The following is a 15,806-nucleotide window of genomic DNA, read 5'->3' as shown; positions in this document are numbered from 1 at the left end:
CACGTTTTGCAGATAGGATTCAGATATACCACTGAACGTGCCTGCAAAAATACATCATTGTACGACACACAGTTCACGAGATTCGATGTCATAAACATTGAGATATATGAAAAACTGCTGCATCGTGCATGATGTACTAACTTACTGCTTCATTAGTACTAACTAGAATCACAACACATTTTAGAAAATGTGTCTACATATACCACTGGATGTACCTGCAACATTATATCATTGTATGGCACATTCGTCAAGAGAAAAGATGTCACAGGCAATAAGCTGCATGGCAACAAAACTGCACGGTGAAATTCTTTAGAGATAGAAGTGAAGTATGTTAAATATATGTAACATGTGTACATGTGGACAAAGCATTGGATAAAAAGTTCAATTTCAACTAAACTTGGAACACATATTACGCACCTGCAATGAAACACTATGGGCGCATGAAGCAACGACCTTATAGTGGGATGGGGTTGATAATGTGGAGAGAGAAGGGGGAGGGAGAGAGAGACAGACAGAGAAGGAGAAGGAGGAGATAGACACAGATAGGGGGGAAGAGGGGGGGCGGGAGGGTGGAGATGGACAGAGAAAGAGGAGGAGATTGGAGAGTGTCATAACCATAATACACGATTTGGGGTGGACACCATTAAAACAAAGGCATTTCTCGCTGTGGAAGAATTTTCTTATGAAATTTCAATCACCAACTTTCGCCTCCGAATGTGAAAATATTTTGTTGACACTGATGTACATAGGGAGAAACGATCATCACAGTAAAATAAGGGAAATCAGAGCTTGCCCGGCAAGTTTATAGGCTTTCGTTTCTTCTGTGTGGTGTTCAAGACTGGAATAATAGAAATCTATTTTGAAGGGGGTTTGTTGAACCCTCTGCCAGGCACTTAAGTGGGATTTACAGCGTAGCCATGAAGCAGTAGATATTTGTAAACAGACTACTGGAGTGACTTCTGACTCCTATACAGACATTAAAACTTCTTTTGCTGTCAAGATGAAAAGCCACGTACAGCACAGCACAGCATTCACACTGCAGGTGGAAGATCCTGGGATTAAGAACCGGCGCCTTCATATGCCATATTTGTGTTGCGGTATGAGACGTGTGAGTAGTGTCGTGTTCTCCGTTTGTTTCCTGTTGAGCTGATGTCGCCTTCATATGTCGTATTTGTGTTGCAGTATGAGATGTGTAGGATGTGTGAGTAGTATCGTGTTCTCAGTTTATTTCCTGTTGAGCTGATGTCACCTTCATAAGTTGTATTTGCATTGTGGTATGAGATGCGTGAGTAATATCATGTTCTCCATTTATTTCCTGTTGAGCTGATGTCGCCTTCATATGTCGTATTTGTGTTGCGGTATGAGACATGTGAGTAGTATCGTGTTCTCCATTTATTTCCTGTTGAGCTGATGTCGCCTTCATATGTCGTATTTGTGTTGCGGTATGAGACATGTGAGTAGTATCGTGTTCTCCGTTTATTCCCTGTCGAGCTGATGTTCGCAATCGGGCAGGCAGTTCAGAAGGGTTAGCATCCGCAGTGTCCGCAAGTGCGCCGACGGCCTGGCTGTGACGTACCTCTTGGGGGTGTGGCTCAGCAGGGCCTCGAGGCTCTTGAGGTAGGACGGCACAGACACGACGATCAACTCGTCGTTGGAGATGGTGACGTGCGGTGGGAGCAGCGTCTGCAGGTACTCCAGCCACGGCACCGACGGGTACTCTCGCTGCAGCTGCTCCACGGTGCGCGGGTTGTACAGCTGCGTCACGTTGCGCCGCTTCTCGCTCGGTAGGGAGATCTGCGGGCCGGCGGCGACCGTGTCAGGACCGCTAACATTGTGTACAGTCTATTCTATGTGGCTACGAGAAAAGTACCGTAATTCTGAGGCCGAATCACTTCTTAACTGCAGATTAAAAATGAAGACATTGCATAATTAATGACAACTGATCTCGAGACCTTGAAAGTTGGGTTGGCAATAGTTTCAAAGGCAAGTAATGACTGACTCCAATGTTATAAGATGATAAGACGAATGCTGAAGTCTACCTACAGTTCACTCCTTTTGCAGAAAATGCGAGCTACTTTAGTAGATCCTCAAATCACATTCTCTGGAAAAGCCCACTGAAGACAAAGACCGGGTGTTATCACCATCATTTTTACAGGAAAGGGGACAGCGACATTTTCAAAAACCTGTAACTTCTCAAATTGTTTACAAAACAACCTTATCCCCTACAAAATACTCTACATTACAAGTAATACAACTGTCTCACCAGTGCTTCCACTGTTCAAAAAGTTTTGTAATTATGAAACTTCCTGGCAGGTTAAAACTGTGTGCTGGACTGAGACTCAAACTTGGGACCTTTGCCTTTCGCAGGCAAGTGCTCTACGGAGCGTGAGTCATGCTTGGGTAGCTCAGTTGGTAGAGCACTTGCCCGTTAAAGGCAAAGGTCCCGAGTTCGAGTCTCGGTCCGGCACACAATTTTAATCTGCCAGGAAGTTTCATATCAGCACACCCTCTGCTGTAGAGTGAAAATTTCATTCTTTTGTAATCTTCTTTAGAAATAGCTGACAGCTCGTCTCTCATTTTTTCCTTGACTTCTTCAATGTTGTCAAATCGTGTGCTTTCATACCTCTTTTCATGCACGGAAATAAGTTACACGGAACCAGGTCAGGCGAGTAAGGCATGTGGGGCAGTGGAACTGTGCCATTTTCACCCCAAAAAAACTGTCTAACAGAGGTGGCTTTGTCTGCAGGTGCATTGTCATCATGGAAGAACCAGTCTCCTTTCTGCCACAAATCAGGTCCTTTTGGACGAACACTGTCGCACCATCTTCTTAAAACATCCAACTAAAAGGTTTGATTGACGGTATGTGAGCTCAAGCTCTCAAACTCTCTCAGTATTTTCATCGATTCTTGTAGTTGATCGACTTCCAGAATGAACTTTGTCATCAATCCACATGTCGCCATTTTTAAATCGAGCAAACTACTCGTACACTTGAGTTTCTCCCAAAGCGTATCTTGGTAAGCTGTTCTCAACATTAAAATAGTTTCAGCACCATTTTTACTGAGCAGAAAATAAAATTTCAGTGCTGCACATTGTTCACTTGACCTTGCCATCATAAGACACGAAACAAGAACAAAACAGCACTAGCAAAAACAATCACTGCAGCTGATCTGTGTGTGTGTGTGTGTGTGTGTGTGTGTGTGTGTGTGTGTGTGTGTGTGTGTGTGTGTACCACACCATACACTCCAATATCCTTAGAAGTGGTGCACTGCCCCAAGGTACACATCTTTCAGTCAATGCCCTATGTAGCATAATTCATAAATGCAGACAGATCCTTTTGTTTTGTTTGACAGTGCTCCTTGGACAATATCACTTTACTACCATTTACTCACTGAATCGTATGGTATGAATTGACATTTCATCTAGATAAGCCACTGGCCATCTCATTTGCACTTAACTTAGAGTTTGTTCTGACACATTTAAAAACAATTCTTTTTAGAAAGAACAGTTGTTCTTACAAGTGGAGGACACGAGTCGAGGTGGGGCCGAGGAATGCATTGAATGGTAAGGTATTTTAAGATATCACTTATCCCAAAATAAAACTGTTCACGCTTGTGACACCCTGGTGTAAGTGTTTCATCTTTCCTAACCAGATAAGATAAAGCTATCTATCATCTATTACAACTACATCACCACTGGTGAGACAGTCATGCGTGTATAGTGTCAAACTGATGCACTGTACATAATACATTTGGTGACAATTCCTTCATAATATTTTTTTTTAATTTTTGTTGGCAGCAAAGTTATAAGGCCAAAAATAAGGATGAACATCAGTGCGGGGTAGCGTCTCGTCATGGCCCTGGCGGCTCCCCCCCATCAGAGGTTCGAGTCCTCCCTCGGGCATGGGTGTGTGTGTGTTGTCCTTAGTGTAAGTTAGTTTCAGTTAGATTATGTCATGTGTAAGCTTGGGAACCGATGACCTCAGCAGTTTGGTCCCATATGACCTTACGAGTATTTTCCAATTTTCCAAAGATGAAGACAGCTAAATTTACGCTGAACTCCAGTTTATGGCTGCCAAATTAATATATGAAAAAGCAATGTTGTGAATATTAATGACATTAAATTTCCCTTTCAATTTATTGAAAATTAAATGCTGCTGTGACAAAGTGTCCTTCATACAAAGCTCACAGTGAGAGAACAGTTAGCCAGCCACTGTGGCCGAGCAGTTCTAGGTACTTCAGTCCGGAACTGCGCTGCTGCTACGGACGCAGATTCGAATCCTGCCTCGGGCACGGATGTGTGTGATGTCCTTAGATTAGTTAGGTTTACGTAGTTCTAAGTCTAGGCGAATGATGACCTCAGATGATAAGTCCCATAGTGCTTAGAGCCATTTGAACCATTTGAGAGAACAGTTAAGGTTAATGGTGTTTTTATGATGTGTATTACATTAAAAATGATAAATAGTAACATATCTGTACATGCCTGCTGCACATTACGAATGAAATTAATCATACTTCACCTTGTCATCTATCTTGTAAACAAATTAGAACACTGAAATTAATAGCAATTGTCAGAAGGTATGTTCTCTTTAAGGATTATTTTACAGTTGGCACGACAGTGGTGCAACTTGTTCCTTGACCCAGATGCAGTAAGGCATTCGGACTACTCACATTGGCCAAAGTTATCTCGAACTCGAGGGACTGCCTGAGCTCACGCTCAGCGCGCGCCCTGTCGGCACCCAGAAGAACTGCCAGGTCCACCTGGTACTGGTAGTAAGCATCCACCAGTTTGTCCGAGGGGCCCTTCACCAGGAACTCGCGGCTCAGCCCCAGTGACGCCTGGTCCAACTGCAGAAACAGGAAGCAAGGGCTAGCACATACCACAACTACAGAAAGGGAGGCAGTGCAGTGAGAGGGACGTGTGATAGAAGGAGAGACAGTAGGAGAGAGAGTGAAGAGACAAAGAGTGAGTGGGAGATGAAGGAAGAGCTGGAGAGGCAGTGTGTGAAAGAGTGTCAGAGAGAGAGAGAGATGAAGAAGGGGAGTGAGAGAAAGAGGGAGACATGAAGCATGAGAGAGACAGAGGAGGAGAAAGAGAGAGGAACAGAAATATGGAGAATGAGAGGAAGACAAAGACTAGAAGTGAAGGAAAGTTCCAGAGGGATAGAATGAAAGAGACAGAGAAGTCAGTGTGAGAAAGAGACACAGACAGAGTAAGATTAAAAAGACAGAGGGTGAAAGAAATAAGGTAGAGAGTTACAGTGAGAGATAGTTAGGGAAAAAAAGAGCAAAGGTGGAGTGAAAAAAATGAAAAGACTGAGGAAGAAGAAGAGAAAGGAAGCATTAGTGAGAGAAAAGAAGTGAAGAAGTAAAGGACAGACAGTGAGTGAATGAAAGGGTCAAAGAAGGGAAGAGAGAGAGAATCAGAAAAAGAAAGAGATAAATTATAGAACACAGCATGAATGAGTGAGTAAAATACACAGGAGTGGAAGTGAAAGGATGAGAGTGGAGGAGAGAATAAGTAAAGCAACAGGAAGCGAGCAAAGTGAGGGAGATGATGATGCACTGACAGAGAGAAACACACACACACACACACACACACACACACACACACACACACAGACACAGAGCCAGCCACATGAGAAATCTTGCAGTAATAGAATGGTTTGAATTACTTCTATGTTTGTTTCATTTCATTGTCTCAATTTTTAAGTAAAATTTCATTAACAGTTACCATTCCGGATACCGGAATGTTAATGGCCAAGAGCATATATTGTCATTTACTAGGCAGGCTGAGCCAGATTGTCTCACTGCCTAATGTGTTGTAAATCTCTAGACACGGGTTCAGTGGATTGCAGTGTGCAGCAGTACTCACGTTGATGGAGCGGTGCGTGGAGTTGCGGGCATCGGTGGCCACGGAGAAGTCGATGAAGTAGTCGACGCTGTAGCCGGCCCTGCGGAAACGGTAGACACTCTGCCGCCAGTCGAAGCTCGCCTCGTCCCAGGAGTCGCCCTCCACGGCGGGCCAGCCGCCCAGCTCCTCCTTGAGGACCCTCTGGAGTGGCGCCAGGCCACGGGACTCGATCAGTGCTGAGGGAACCCACAAGGAGATCGTCAACACACTGAACCGCCACCGACACCGACCTTCACCCGGCATGCGGCACGGGGACGTACCCTGTTCCAGACTGCACATCTATGACTCGACTATTGACTACAGACAGGAAAACTTTAAGCGTGGGAAGGCTTTACAACACTGGAAACAAGCTGTGGTAGGCACATCCAAAAGAAAGTAAAAACAAAATAACATGGTTGGAACACTCAGGAAATAATTGGTTCCTGTGGTAGAAGCAACATCATTCACAGCAAATTCCTAAGAACAGAATGTGTTCAAAGAGGGTCTGCACAGAAAGCTACGAAGGTACGTACAATAGATATTCCAATTGGGCTTCTCCACAGACAGCTACCATAGTGTACAGGGTGGTCCATTGATAGTGACCGAGCCAAATAAGCATCAAACGAAAAAACTACAAAGAGCGAAACTCGTCCAGCTTGAAGGGGGAAACAAGATGGCGCTGTGGCTGGCCCACTGGATGGCGCTGTCATAGGTCAAACGGATATCAACAGCGTTTTTTTTTTTTTTTTAATAGGAATCCCCATTTTTGATACATATTCGTGTGCTACGTAAAGAAATATGAATGTTTTAGTTGGACCACTTTTTTCGCTTTGTGATAGATGGCGCTGTAATAGTCACAAACGTATAAGTACGTGGTATCACGTAACATTCCGCCAGTGCTCGACGGTATTTGCTTCGTGATACATTACCTGTGTTAAAATGGACCGTTTACCAATTGCGGAAAAGGTCGATATCGCGTTGATGTATGGCTATTGTGATCAAAATGCCCAACGGGCGTGTGCTATGTTTGCTGCTCGGTCTTCTGGACAACATCATCCAAGTGTCCGGACCGTTCGCCGGATAGTTACGTTATTTAAGGAAACAGGAAGTGTTCAGCCACGTGTGAAACGTCAACCACGACCTGCAACAAATGATGATGCCCAGATAGGTGTTTTAGCTGCTGTCGCGGCTAATCCGCACATCAGTAGCAGACAAATTGCGCGAGAATCGAGAATCTCAAAAACGTCTGTGCTGAGAATGCTACATCAACATCGATTGCACCCGTACCATATATGTATGCACCAGGAATTGCATGGCGACGACTTTGAACGTCGTGTACAGTTCTGCGAATGGCCACAAGAGAAATTACGGGACGATGACAGATTTTTTGCACGCGTTCTATTTAGCGACGAAGCGTCATTCACCAACAGCGGGAACGTAAACCGGCATAATATGTACTATTGGGCAACGGAAAATCCACGATGGCTGCGACAAGTGGAACATCAGCCACCTTGGCGGGTTAATGTATGGTGCGGCATTATGGGAGGAAGGATAATTGGCCCCTATTTTATCGATGGCGATCTAAATGGTGCAATGTACGCTGATTTCCTACGTAATGTTCTACCGATGTTACTACAAGATGTTTCACTGCATGACAGAATGGCGATGTACTTCCAACATGATGGATGTCCGGCACACAGCTTGCGTGCGGTTGAAGCGGTATTGAATAGCATATTTCATGACAGGTGGACTGGTCGTCGAAGCACCATACCGTGGCCCGCACGTTCATCGGATCTGACGGCCCCGGATTTCTTTCTGTGGGGAAAGTTGAAGGATATTTGCTATCGTGATCCACCGACAACGCCTGACAACATGCGTCAGCGCATTGTCAATGCATGTGCGAACATTACGGAAGGCGAACTACTCGCTGTTGAGAGGAATGTCGTTACACGTATTGCCAAATACATTGAGGTTGACGGACACCATTTTGAGCATTTATTGGATTAATGTGGTATTTACAGGTAATCGCGCTGTAACAGCACGCGTTCTCAGAAATGATAAGTTCACAAAGGGACATGCATAACAGTGTAACAACCGAAATAAAATGTTCAAACGTACCTACGTTCTGTATTTTAATTTAAAAAAACCTACCTGTTACCAACTGTTCGTCTAAAATTGTGAGCCATGTGTTTGTGACTATTACAGCGCCATCTATCACAAAGCGTAAAAAGTGGTCCAACTAAAACATTCATATTTCTTCTCGTACTACACGAATATGTAACAAAAAATGGGGGTTCCTATTAAAAAGAAACGCAGTTGATATCCGTTTGACCTATGGCAGCGCCATCTAGCGGGCCAACCATAGCGCCATCTGGTTTCCCTCTTCAAGCTAGACAAGTTTCGTTCTTTGTAGTTTTTTTGTTTGACGCGTATTTCGTGAGATATTTGGCCCGGTCACGATCAGTGGACCACCCTGTATAGAGAGGTGTTTCCAGGGGCCTTGAAGGGTCTTCCGAAAGCAAGGCTGTCATAGCATCTAGTGTTAATCAAATGGCTACCCAGAAAACTGCAATGGTATCCAATTGCCGCACCATCAAAGTTTGATTACTGTGATATCTAGAGGAGGTGCTCGAACTGGCATCGAAGGTCTCAAGGCATCTATCAGGTGGTCCATAGGAGTGGAAACTTACTTATAAAAGAAACACAGGTGTATAAATAGAGATTTAAAATCGAGTAGGCCCTAGTGTGAGACGGGAGAGAGGGGAAAACCTGTGGGGCTATGTTACCAACATGGCAGCTATTTTGGAAGCCGCTGTTTTGGATGGAGAGAATTGTGCAAGAAAAACAATAGCGCCTTTCATTTGAGCATAGTTCTATCCAGTCTCAAGTTATGACTGCTATTTCATCTTTACAAGTGTTGTGAAATCTGGCCATGGCGTTAAGTGAAACTGAACACATTGGGATTGTCCTGATATCGGGAGAGAGGAGTGCCTGTGTTATCACAGATGATTTCAACCAACACTACACAGAGAGACCACCCACTATCCAAATTTCTTGCAAGATTCTGTGTAACTGTTTGTCTCAGACAGACTGAAAGTGGACGACTGAAAATGGCTACAGGTGAAGCATCATTCAGTACCAGTCCAGAACTCTCCTCTCATCCAAGATTGGAGTCAGATTGGGGTCAGCCAGACATCAATAACGACGATTTTGGTCACATATAAATGGCACACTTACCAAATCGAAATGTTAGAACACACCACAGAGCACGATCCAGACTGTCAGTTCAGTTTTCAGAATGTACAAAAACTTTAATTTCCCTTACAACATGTGGTTTGTGAATGAAGGTGATTTTTAAGTGAATGGAGATGTAAATAAACAGATTTACCGACACTGGTCACATTCAGCACTCATGGAATCCATCGAAGGTAGATGGGACATCAACAATGACAGTTTGGTGTGGAATACGGAGTTATCGTGTTGTTTTGCCATTGTTCATTCACTGTACACTAAGAGCACGATGGTGCCTCATCTCATTAGGGGCTAGCTGCCTGGGCATACCTGCGTATCTAGTTTTCGTGGATATGGATAGGTTGTAGATGACCAATGGAGTGGCTGCCACATTCCCCAATTTATGTCCACCTGATTTCTACTTGTGGAGACATGTGAAGGCAGCTCTGCATGCACGCCTCGAGGAGTGGATTCTTGATAGTTTTGCTTGCGTTCTGGTACATGTGTTAGTTAAAATTAATGAGGAATGGGTGAAAAAGATAACATACGTCAAACACATCCTGGGTTGGGTTGTTGGGGGGAAGAGACCAAACAGCGACGTCATCGGTCTCATCGGATTAGGGAAGGGCGGGGAAGGAAGTCGGCCGTGCCATTTCAAAGGAACCATCCCGGCATTTGCCTGGCGTGATTTAGGGAAATCACGGAAAACCTAAATCAGGATGGCCGGACACGGGATTGAACGGTCGTCCTCCCGAATGCGAGTCCAGTGTGCTAATCACTGCGCCACCTCGCTTGGTAACCAATCCTGTAAGTTTTGTGTGTTGTCATTGGCGTTTGGCTTCTGTGTAAAATGGGACATAATTTGATAATGAATGAACCTATGCTCAAATGAAAGGTGCTATTGTTTTCCTCATGTAATTCTCTATCTGTCTGCTGTGTCCCATCACCACCTTTCCATTCAAAAATTGTTACTTCCATTCATCTCACTTTAGTTTTCTTTTTATCCACCCGCTTTTATTTCATTAGTGTGGTTCTACACCTATGAACCACCCTGTAATCTCACCCTCAATGTAAGTGAGGGGACTGTCACCAACCTCCTCAAGGATCCACTATTACAATGCATTTCTCATAGTGTAAAGCTTTCACCTGGCTACACAGAAAGTTGCTATCTCCAGAACGTCGCATAAGTGTATGCCACAGTAAATCACATACTGAATGTGCCCAGTCTGTCTTCTGTATATTTTGTGGCAGAGGCTGCAAGAATAGACTAAAAGTGATCTGAAGGGTAAAGAAATCAGTGCAAAGTTTTCAGAACTAAAAAATTTTGCCAGTGCTGCAGAAGTTAGTTTACTGGCCACATGGTGACTGGACGTGCAGCAATCACTTTTTGAACGACATGTGAATTTAAAACAGATGACGCTTCATCACTACCAGTAGCACGGCCACATAAGGACAGAAGCATCTACATCTACACTCATACTCCGCAAGCCACCTGACGGTGTGTGGCGGAGGGTACCTTGAGTACCTCTATCGGTTCTCCTTCTATTCCTGCAGAATCTTCCACTGGAGTTTATCTATCATCTCCGCAACGCTTTTTCGATTACTAAATGATCCTGCAACGAAGCGCGCTGCTCTCTGTTGGATCTTCTCTATCTCTTCTGTCAACCTTATCTGGTACGGATCCCTCACCGCTGAGCAGTATTCAAGTAGTGGGCGAACAAGCGTACTGTAACCTACTTCCTTTGTTTTCGGGCTTCATTTCCTTACGATTCTTCCAGTGAATTTCAGTCTGTCATCTGCTTTACCGACGATTAATTTTATACGGTCATTGCATTTTAAATCACTCCTAATACCTACTCCCAGATAATTAACTGCTTCCAGTTGCTGACCTGCTATATTGTAGATAAATGATAAGGGATCTTTCTTTCTATGTATTCGCAGCACATTACACTTGCCTACATTGAGATTCAATTGCCATTCCCTGCACCATGCGTCAATTCGTTGCGGATCCTCCTGCATTTCAGTACAATTTTCCATTGTTACAACCTCTTTATATACTGCAGCATCATCCGCAAAAAGCCTCAGTGAACTTCCGATGTTATCCACGAGGTCATTTATATATATTCTGAATAGCAACGGTCCTACAACACTCCCCTGCGGTACACCCGAAATCACTCTTACTTCGGAAGACTTCTCTCCATTGAGAATGACATGCTGCGTTCTGTTATCTAGGAACTCTTCGATCCAATCACACAATTGGTGTGATAGTCCATATGCTCTTACTTTGTTCATTAAACGACTGTGGGGAACTGTATCAAACGCCTAGCGGAAGTCAAGAAACACGGCATCTACCTGGGAACCCGTGTCTATGGCCCTCTGAGTCTCATGGACGATTAGCATCACTTGCACAATGGCCAGCACTGGACAGTGGCTGAGGATTATGCGTCCAGAACGTTGTGTTGGCAGAAAAGCCAACACCGTGTTACCAGAGGAGGCCGAAATGCACGCGTTTTAGCTCACGCAGGCTGGCGTGAGGAGGGAAGAACTATACTGACGTGAGGTTTGGAACATGACAAGGAATTAGAATTCAGAAAGCGGACGTAATTAGTTTGATAGTTAACTTTAATCCATTAATGATGGACGTCGGTCTTGACGGTACATGATTCACAATATTATCTGTTCAGAAGACATATAGTAACTGAATATGGCGCCTTGCTAGGTCGTAGCAAATGACGTAGCTGTAGGCTATGCTAAACTGAAGCCTCTGCTAATGAGAACGTATGTAGACAGTAAACCATCGCTAGCAAAGTCGGCTGTGCAACTGGGGCGAGTGCTAGGGAGTCTCTCTAGACTAGACCTGCCGTGTGGCGGCGCTCGGTCTGCAATCACTGACAGTGGCGACACGCGTGTCCGACGTATACTAACGGACCGCGGCCGATTTAAAGGTTACCACCTAGGAAATGTGGTGTCTGGCCGTGACACCACACAGAAGGTCAACAATACACCATTTGACGTGACTGTAAGCTTGAAAAAGTTTTAATACTTTATTAATTAGCATGGCACATTGCATTAGCACCATCCAGTAGTAGTTTGACAAATCCTGAAAGTCTCCTGTACCTGACAAGGGAACCTCCCCATCGCAACCCGCCCCCCCCCCAGATTTAGTTATAAGCTGGCACAGTGTATAGGCCTTGAAAAACTAAACGCAGATCAATGGAGAAAACAGGAAGAAGTTGTGTGGAACTATGAAAAAAATAAACAAAATATACAAACTGAGTAGTCCACGCGCAAGATAAGCAACATCAAGGAGAGAGTGAGCTCAAGAGCGCCGTGGTCCAGTGGTCAGCGTGAGCAGCTGTGGAACGAGAGGTACTTGGGTCAAATCTTCCCTGGAGTGAAAAGTTTACTTCCTTTATTTTCAGACAGTTATTATCTGTCCGCCCGTCCGTCCGATGCGAGGTAACTGCGCCGTAGTAAGGGGACGTTCTATGAAAACGTTAAAAACATATGTTTTTACAGAGCACAGGGAAAACCGTGCGACTGTGACACTGTTGCATTCATTTGTTGCAGTTTATGTGACAAACTCTTATGTTTTCATCACTCTTTTGGGAGTGATTATCACATGCACAAGAAAACCTAAATCGGGCAAGGTAGAAGAATCTTTTTAGGCATTCGGCAAGTGTACAACTTAGGTGGGTCGACAACATATTCCTGTCATGTGACGCACATGCCGTCACCAGTGTCGTATAGAATATATGAGACGTGTTTTCCTGTGGAGGAATCGGTCGGCCTATGACCTTGCGATCAAATGTTTTCGGTGCCCATTGGAGAGGCACGTCCTTCCGTCTACTAATCGCACGGTTTTGCGGTGCGGTCGCAAAACACAGACACTAAACTTATTACAGTGAACAGAGACGTCAATGAACGAACGGACAGATCATAACTTTGCGAAAATAAAGAAAGCAAACTTTCCGCTCGTGGAATGACTTGAACCAAGGACCTCTGGTTCTACAGCTGCTCACGCTAACCACGGGACCACGGCGCTCCTGAGTTCACACCATCCTTGATGTTGCCTATCTTGCGCGTGGACTACTCAGTTTGTATATTTTGCTTGTTTTTTTCATAGTTCCACACTTCTTCCTGTTTTCTCGATTGATCTGTGTTCAGTTTTTCAAGGCCTATCCACTGTGGCAACTTATAACTAAATCTGAGGGGGGTGCGATGGGGAGGTTCCCTTGTGAGTAGCAAGAAGTAGGTGGGGAAGATACAGCGCTTGGCGCCTCGCGGTGGGTAACTCTAGATATAGGCTGGGAAGCGAGTACTCACACTTGTTCATGCAGGCGCTGTACAGCTTGCGCGCCAGCTGGAAGCTCCTGGGAACGGTGCCCTCAGAGTCGTCCTCTTCTATGGCGGTCCGCAGCTTCTCCAGCAGCTGGTCGTTGATGGCCGAGAAGGTGTTCACCGACGACTTGTCGTCCGGGATGTTGGTGGTGCGCAGGTAGCTGCCGCACGAGTACTGGTAGAAGTCGTCGCACGGGTCCACCGACGGGTCCAGCTTGTCCAGCACCTCGGACGCTGTCCGGGCAGACACCACACCGCAAATCAGTACCTCACCTCGCACCACTTTACACTCACTTACTGACTGGAATTAAGTCGGGCGATGCTGCGGGAATTAGATTAGGGTATGAGACACTTAAAGTAGTAAAGGAGTATACGTATTTAGGGAGCAAAATAACTGATGATGGTCGAAGTAGAGAGGATATAAAATGTAGACTGGCAATGGTAAGGAAAGCATTTCTGAAGATGAGCAATTTGTGAACATCGAGTATAGATTTAAGTGTCAGAAAGTCACTTCTGAAAGTATTTGTATGGAGTGTAGCCATGTATGAAAGTGAAACATGGGCGAAAAATTGTTTGGACAAGAAGAGAATAGAAGCTTTCGAAATGTGGTGCTACGGAAGAATGCTGAAGATTAGATGGGCAGATCATGTAACTAATGAGGAGATATTGAATAGGATTGGGGAGAAGAGAAGTTTGTGGCACAACTTGACTAGAAGAAGGGACCGGTTGGTAGGACATGTTCTGAGGCATCGAGGGATCACCAATTTAGCATTGGAGGGCAGCGTGCAGGGTAAAAATCGTAGAGGGAGACCAGGAGATGAATACACTAAGCAGATTCAGAAGGATGTAGGTTGCAGTAGGTACTGGGAGTTGAAGAAGCTTGCACAGGATAGAGTAGCATGGAGAGCTGCATCAAACCAGTCTCAGGACTGAAGACAACAACAACGACTGACTGGAGCAAGAGTAGTCCTAAAAAGGGTCATTATCCTGAGAGGAAAAATGTGATGTGCAGATTTTGTATTAATTTAATAAGGAGTAAAAAAATTTTACGTTTCTTCTGCACCATATTGGCAAAGATGTAGACACTTTAAGGTACTGATTGCAATCCAGAGACCTCAGGGATTGCTGTAGCACACATGAAAAGTTTCAGTACCATGTAGGTCTATATCTAGCTTCATGATACAATGCCATCTTTTCCTCTCCCCCAGACACACACACACACACACACACACACACACACACACACACACACATACATACATTTTTCTGCCTCACTCCGCCGGCCGCTGTGGTCGAGTGGCTCTGCGCACTATGGGACTCAACTGCTGAAGTCATCAGTCCCCTAGAACGTAGAACTACTTAAACCTAACGAACCTAAGGACATCACACACATCCATGCCCGAGGCAGGTTTCGAACCTGTGATCGTAGCGGCCGCGCGGTTCCAGACTGAAGCGCCTAGAACCGTCGGCCACAACAGCCGGCGCTGTGGCCGAGTGGTTCAGGCGCTTCAGTCTGGAACAATGTGACCGCTACGGTCGCAGGTTCCAATCCTGCCTAGGGCATGGATGTGTGTGATGTCCTTAGGTTCTTTAGGTTTAAGTAGTTCTAAGTTCTAGGGGACCGATGACCTCAGATGTTAAGTCCCATAGTGCTCAGAGCCATTTTTGTCTCTCTCCCTCGGGTACAAAAATCACTCCTTCTCTCCTGCAAACACGCACACACACACACACACACACACACACACACACACACACACAGCCTTTTTCTCTCTCACATATAAACCCATGACACACTTTGACTCTGTCTATCGCACACACACACACACATACTTTTTCTCTTTCACACACAACCACCCCTCTCACACACACAGACACATGCGGACAAGCGCTCCCCACCCCCCGCCCCAAACAAATTCAAAAGCAATAGCTGTGTACATGGCTACAACACTAGGAGAAAGGATGATCTTCACTACTCAAGGTTAAATCTAACTTTGGCTCAGAAGGGGGTAAATTATGCTTCCACAAAAGTCTTTGGTCACTTACCTAATAGCATCAAAAGTCTGACAGATGGCCATATAGCATTTAAAAGGAAATTAAAAGAATTTCTTAATGGCAACTCCTTCTATTCATTAGATGACTTTTTGGATATAGTAAGTGGGTAATTTACCCAACCGCCACAAAAAAATTAAGTGTCATGTAATATTTTGTGTAATGTAATATCTTGTATAGAGACCTTTTATTAACCTGACACGTTCCACATCATTACAAAGTGTTGTATTCATGATCTATGGAACAAGTACTAATCTACTCTAATCTAATCCCCACCCCGTCCACACACACACTTT

General features: G+C 44.7%; 1 protein-coding gene across 3 annotated transcripts in view; it reads right to left on the bottom strand.

Annotated features, from left to right (window-relative positions):
* The window catches only part of LOC124720498 (neprilysin-2-like), a 341,289-nt gene that overhangs the window by 77,316 nt on the left and 248,167 nt on the right, over nucleotides 1-15,806 (bottom strand). For all 3 annotated transcript variants that reach the window (XM_047245857.1, XM_047245859.1, XM_047245858.1), the window contains exons 4-7: nucleotides 13,447-13,695; nucleotides 5,872-6,086; nucleotides 4,668-4,844; nucleotides 1,577-1,794 (exon numbers count right to left, since the gene is read on the bottom strand). In XM_047245857.1, the coding sequence (XP_047101813.1) occupies nucleotides 1,577-1,794; nucleotides 4,668-4,844; nucleotides 5,872-6,086; nucleotides 13,447-13,695 (859 nt within the window). The remainder of the gene's footprint in view (nucleotides 1-1,576; nucleotides 1,795-4,667; nucleotides 4,845-5,871; nucleotides 6,087-13,446; nucleotides 13,696-15,806) is intronic.

The sequence above is a fragment of the Schistocerca piceifrons genome, chromosome 11, assembly GCF_021461385.2.
Source record: "Schistocerca piceifrons isolate TAMUIC-IGC-003096 chromosome 11, iqSchPice1.1, whole genome shotgun sequence".
Lineage (NCBI taxonomy): Eukaryota > Metazoa > Arthropoda > Insecta > Orthoptera > Acrididae > Schistocerca > Schistocerca piceifrons.
This window is presented reverse-complemented; position numbering and strand designations above follow the sequence as displayed.